Source organism: Cibotium barometz, chromosome 19, assembly GCF_041138505.1.
Source record: "Cibotium barometz isolate CiBa-2024 chromosome 19, ASM4113850v1, whole genome shotgun sequence".
In the NCBI taxonomy this organism is placed as follows: domain Eukaryota; kingdom Viridiplantae; phylum Streptophyta; class Polypodiopsida; order Cyatheales; family Cibotiaceae; genus Cibotium; species Cibotium barometz.
Window position 1 is genome coordinate 35150977 of NC_141064.1, and position 5967 is coordinate 35156943.

Below are 5967 nucleotides of genomic sequence, written 5' to 3' on the forward strand. Positions count from 1 at the left end.
GCACACATAGAGTTGATGCACACAATCATACGTGTGCACACATAGAGTTGATGCACACAATCTCAGCATGAGGTTAACCTTTATTAAGGCTTTAATACATAAAAGTGCACTCACACAGACGTGTGCATACACACAATCAACACATAAAGGCACACACACTCGCACATGCACATGCGCACATAGAGAGTTAGCACGTACACACTTGACACATATGCGCACATATACACATATACACTTCCACGTGTGTGCACATACATAAATATACAGAATCGACACATGCACAATCACACACACTTGCACTTGCATATAGAATCAACACATACATGCATATGCATGCACATACACATGTACACATACAGATTTACAATAGTGTTTCTCCCAACAAAACATATGCACATCTCACACTATGAGTGTATTTAAACATGTAGCCACTTATATTGGAATATAAGTTCACAAGTTGGTACATAGGGCAATTGAATATTATTTCAAGATGATTGCTGATTTTTGTTTCTATGCACACGTCCATGACTTGTATGCTCTCTCCTGCCATATGCTCTCTCTTCTGAGGGTAGCATAGCCGCTCGAGCAGCAATGTAGGAAACTAATCCCATATATACTATGTGGTAGGTCTGAGAGCTCCTCTCTAGTCACGTGCCACATGGTAGCAGTGTAATACCAATAGTGTAATACCAATAGAGTAGTCGGCAGGCCTTAGCACCATGCGGGTGAGGGTCAAGTACTAGTGATATATATAACACAAAGGAGGAACCAACAAAGGAAAAAGAAAAAGAAAAGAAAATGCTTGTTCACAACATTACGATTTACCACTTCCTCTTCAAAATTCAAATGTTATATTGTGCACGTGCGGTCAAATAACGACCTCAGGGTATAGCGCAGGAAGCCGAAAAGCCTATTCCATTCCCGTCTCGCCATAGCCAAAAAGCTTCATATTTCTGCATTCCATTGCTGCATTTTTTTCAAATTTTTTTGTTAACCATGTTTGGCCGTACTCCCCAGAAGAGTGACAACACCAGGTACTATGACATCCTGGGAGTCACCAAGAACGCTTCTGCAGATGAGCTGAAGAAAGCTTACCGCAAGGCAGCCATCAAAAACCATCCGGACAAAGGCGGCGATCCTGAAAAGGTATGGATTCTATGGTTTCTGTGTTTTTTCAATAGTCTATTGTCCTGTCAGTAGTTCATATCTCGTAAGTAGTTTCCATTAATTCTTCGTACTGTGGTTTTTATTTAATTTAAACCATTTGCTAATCCACTGTTTTTGGCTTTGTAGTTCAAAGAGTTGGCACAAGCCTATGAGGTTTTAAGCGATCCAGAGAAAAGAGAAATTTACGACCAATATGGTGAGGATGCCCTCAAGGAAGGGATGACAGGAGGTGGCGGTCACAACCCTTTCGATATATTCGAGTCATTCTTCGGAGGTTCTAGTCCATTTGGCGGAGGTTGGTGGGCTGCATACTTTGCAGTTTCTCTTTAGCAATGAAGTAGTTATGACTGTTAGAAGAAGCTTTGCACACGCTTATCTTGCCTGGTTTAGTACACTGTAACCGGAAGTATTGATGTTTACAATACACTGTATGGGGGATAATTAGAATGTATGGACTCATGTGCTGTTTGCCGTAGCAGTTATGTGATGGTTATATTGCCTTTTAGAGTATTCTGATGCAAGGGGGCTTGTGAATAGAAGCTGTTGCATTGTGCCTGATAGGTTGCTTGGCCTGGTATGCTGTATTTGTAGCTTGCATCACATGAAGCTTCTACTCCCTCCACCCCCCCATCCTTGCTCCCTCAAAGCCCTCCCTCTCCGTCCACCCCCCCCCCCCCATCCTTGCTGTATGTGTAGCTTGCAGACCCTTGCCCCTAGATTGAGCCTCATCCTCTGTACCGGTTTGGAGACCGAAGAATCCCCTAGGGCCATATCAAAGATTCTGCAAAGCCCTCCCTCTCCGTCCCACCCCCCCCCCCCCCATCCTTGCTGTATGTGTAGCTTGCGGACCCTTGCCCCTAGATTGAGCCTCATCCTCTGTACCGGTTTTGGAGACCAAAGAATCCCCTAGGGCCATATCAAAGATTCCGCTAGACCTTGCAACTTACCTGGGTGCCTTCGCATGCATTCATGCGCATGCCCATACACATGCACATGCACATGCACATGCAGGCATGCATGCGCACACAAACAGGCAGGACGGACACACCCTGTTCATTTTGGGGGCCTCCTTACACCTGCATTGGATGGTTGTCATATCATTGTTATTGCAATGGGTACTGAAGATTTTGTTCTTTCTTCAAACCAAATGTGTAGTAAAACGAGCCACTTGTATAACAATGGATGGCATGCTGTATCTGTAGGTAGCCTGTCTTTGACTTTTGCCGTGTATTGCATGTGAATGGTTGAATGATTGATTTTCTGAAGATGGCAGTAAGTGTTCTGTACTAGTTAGCTTTTTCATATTGTGAGTTTATGAAATGTTGGCTTATTTTGTTTCCGAAGGTGGTAGTAGCCGAGGGGGTAGGCGGCAGAGGCGTGGGGAGGATGTTGTCCATCCTTTGAAGGTCTCCCTTGAAGACTTGTATAATGGCACTTCAAAGAAACTATCTTTGTCTAGAAATGTTCTGTGCCCGAAATGTAAAGGGTATGTCCTTGATCTGTGGTCTTTTCTTTCCAAATGCATGTTCTGGATTGGTGTCACCAGGGTTTCTGCTTACACTTCTCTCTTGCAGGAAAGGCTCCAAGACTGGTGCTTCCATGAAATGTGCTTGTTGTCAAGGGTCTGGCATGAAGGTCTCCATCAGACAGCTTGGGCCCGGTATGATACAACAGATGCAACATGTGTGCCCTGACTGTAAAGGTTCAGGTATGTCACTCTTGGAGTTGTGCTACGTGCGCATCTGCCTCCTCTTGAGAAGAGATTGCATTGGGAGTTTTCCTGTTATTGCACAACCTTGGTTATGATTATCCACACCATGTTTTGATGCAGGAGAGACTATCAGTGAGAAGGATAAATGTACACAATGCAAAGGTGGAAAAGTAGTGCAAGATAAGGTGTTGGAAGTGCATGTAGAAAAGGGCATGCAGCATGGACATAAGATCACTTTTCCAGGAGAAGCAGATGAGGCGGTCGGTGTTGAGACTTTCTAATGCAGTGTTAGCTTGGATTGCTGTGATCCAGGCTGTCTGTTTTGTTGCCCATCATCCCACTTGAAGGTTTAAGGAGTGAAAATTATTCCTTTGTGTGCAGCCCGATACTGTGACGGGTGATATAGTCTTTGTGGTTCAACTCAAAGAGCATTCAAAGTTAAGAAGGAAAGGTGATGATCTGTTTGTCGAGCATACTTTAAATCTTACGGAGGCCCTTTGTGGTTTTCAATTTGTCCTCACCCACCTAGATGCGCGGCAATTACTGATCAAGTCTGCGCCTGGGGAGATAGTGAAGCCAGGTACATATTTCTCCATCAACTTTGTTATTGTAAGGTTGTACTTGTTCAGGTAGTTCTCTGCAGGTCATGTATGCAGAAGTACCTCCTTGATGGTAGGAATAGGCTTGTTTTCACATAGTTTCAACTTTCAGCTATACCTCCTGACTAGGAGCAAAATGTTGCTTTGTAATTAATGAGAAGACTTGGAATGTATGAATCCAGCTGGGCATCTTAGAGATGGGCTGAGTAATGTGCTTCTGAAGTTGAACTGCTGAATATGCAACATTTTTTTTTTGTATTAGAGGTAAAGATGAGTCATGGGTTCAGAAATGTGACAGGTCAATTCAAGGCCATAAATGATGAAGGAATGCCTATTTATCAGAGGCCGTTCATGAAAGGAAAACTTTACATCCATTTCTCAGTGGATTTCCCGGAGTCTGACTCTCTTTCCCAAGAGCAGTGCCAGGCTTTGGAAGCCATTTTACCCCCCAAGCCTATCAATAAGATGACCGACATGGAACTTGATGAGTGTGAAGAAACAATCTTACAAGATGTCAATATGGAGGAAGAGAGGAAGAGGAAGCAGCAGCAACATGCCCACGAAGCATATGAAGAGGAAGAGGAAGAGGAAGCAGCTGGCCCAAGAGTGCAGTGTGCCCAACAGTAATCCGGAGCGCAAGCACAGTGATTATGGACCATGGTTTCAATGCTTTCTGTGAATCTGGCCCCATTGACCTTTCTTCAACTATTGTTTTTGTGCACTTCCATACACGAGTTTAATCAGGTTTAGTACATGTGATCTTAACCTCTTGTTGATGAGACGTATGAAGCATAAGCTTTTGCATGTTTCCATACGTGCATGCCAGGCGCTATGTATATGTTGTTTCTTCCTTCGAAGATCAAATATTGCTTATTTCAATTGATCAAACTCCACATGAAAATTCTTCTTTTTTTAATCTAAGGATATAAACCAAATCCAAGAAAATTCTTCCATTTTTTGTGAGAGTGACCAAAAATGGAGAATTTTCTTGGATTTGGTTTATATCCTTACCAGTGCTCACATAATCCAGTTCGCAGTGTAATTTTCCCGGCTGAAATTTAGAAATCCCGGCTCAAATTTGATGTCACTTTTAATTTTAAGGGTTGAAATTTGCACATTTTAGTTATAAATCTTGGCATTCGTATGATTTTTAGTGATTTTCAAGTTTAAATCTTGGTTAAGCCTACGCGTTGCCTTTAATTCTAAGGGTTGAAAAAAATATTTTTTTAAGGCAGTAAGATTTGTTGCATTAAAAAAATACAGCATAAAGTAAACTGTTAAGAGAACATTTTTAAGTAGAAAGAGCCTTCTGTACCTTTTCCCACATTAGAAGTGTAGTCTCATGGACAATTATGCTTGCTCTTTTGACAAGCTTAGTAAGTATCCGTCAAAACTTATACAATTGGCAAATCTAATGTATTGCATCTTTATAAGGGTTGTTAAGCTCAAGTAGTAGTGAACTAAACTTGTTCTAGTCTATTGACCGATGTTTCAACCCATGCATTGAAATCGAAAAGCTAATGGACATTGCGTTGAGCTTTCTTTTCAATTATTGTGCTATCCTAATCCAAGATGAGAGCTCTCTTTTGATCAAATTAAATATTTATGTGCGGATTGATGGTTGCTAATATATAGCACCAAAATGTTTTTGTCATTTTCATTAAATATAGTATGAGATTTTCAAGAATAAGAGTGTTTTTTCAAGGTTTCGTTTTAGTATGTAACGAGTAACGCTTGAAAAAGTCAATGAAATGATGATTCTCCATATCTTGTTTATTTAAGGCAATGAAATGATGGCTCCACATATACTTTCTATGTGCATGCATTCACCCCTCCATATCCTCTCTTTTTAAGGCAATGAAATGATGACTCTCCATATGCTTTCTAGTTTCATCCACATCCTTTCTATTTAAGGTCTCACAATTCTTTATAAAAGGCCTCAAAGGGCATTCAACAAGTAGAGGGAGGGAAAGAGAGGAGGAGAGGGAGGGAGGGGGTGGGGGAAACTCATGTACTAAGGTTGTATTAATTAAATGCCACGTTAGTGGCATTTAATTAATACACCTACAATATTTATGTGCGGATTGATGGTTGCTATTAACAACACATTTCTCTTCAAATCTCAAACAAAGAGACTATCTTGTAGTTGTTTGGTAACCCTCTTCCCTAGGTATCATTGTCAATCACCACATAAAATTCTAGCTCTCCAAGTGCAAGAGTTTTAGACTAGTTTGGTTGATCAATTTCGTGAGACGTTAGTGATAATTTATGTTGACTTCTTGGTGAAGCTCCTTGCCATGTTGACTTCTTGGTGAAGCTCCTCTACACAAGGAAGAGGTAGTGAGCTTTTGACATGTTAGTAGGCTCGTGTGACTTGCCAATGTTTAGAGTGTCATTCTTGGTATTCGCTTGCTTTGTCTTGTACTCCTTTGCATGATGTTTTTGCTAAGACATGATTACTTGCTTACAGAACAATGCTCCTTGCAAAAA

General features: G+C 41.4%; 1 protein-coding gene across 1 annotated transcript; it reads left to right on the forward strand.

The window, feature by feature from the left end:
• Nucleotides 1–957: 957 nt before the first annotated feature.
• Nucleotides 958–4363, forward strand: LOC147628519 (dnaJ protein homolog). The gene is made up of 7 exons (XM_086814183.1): nucleotides 958–1146; nucleotides 1294–1462; nucleotides 2512–2653; nucleotides 2742–2875; nucleotides 2999–3138; nucleotides 3260–3458; nucleotides 3776–4363. Exons 1-7 carry the CDS (start codon nucleotides 997–999, stop codon nucleotides 4102–4104), a joined length of 1263 nt encoding a protein of 420 aa, XP_086670309.1. The 5' UTR covers nucleotides 958–996; the 3' UTR covers nucleotides 4105–4363.
• Nucleotides 4364–5967: the final 1604 nt, after the last annotated feature.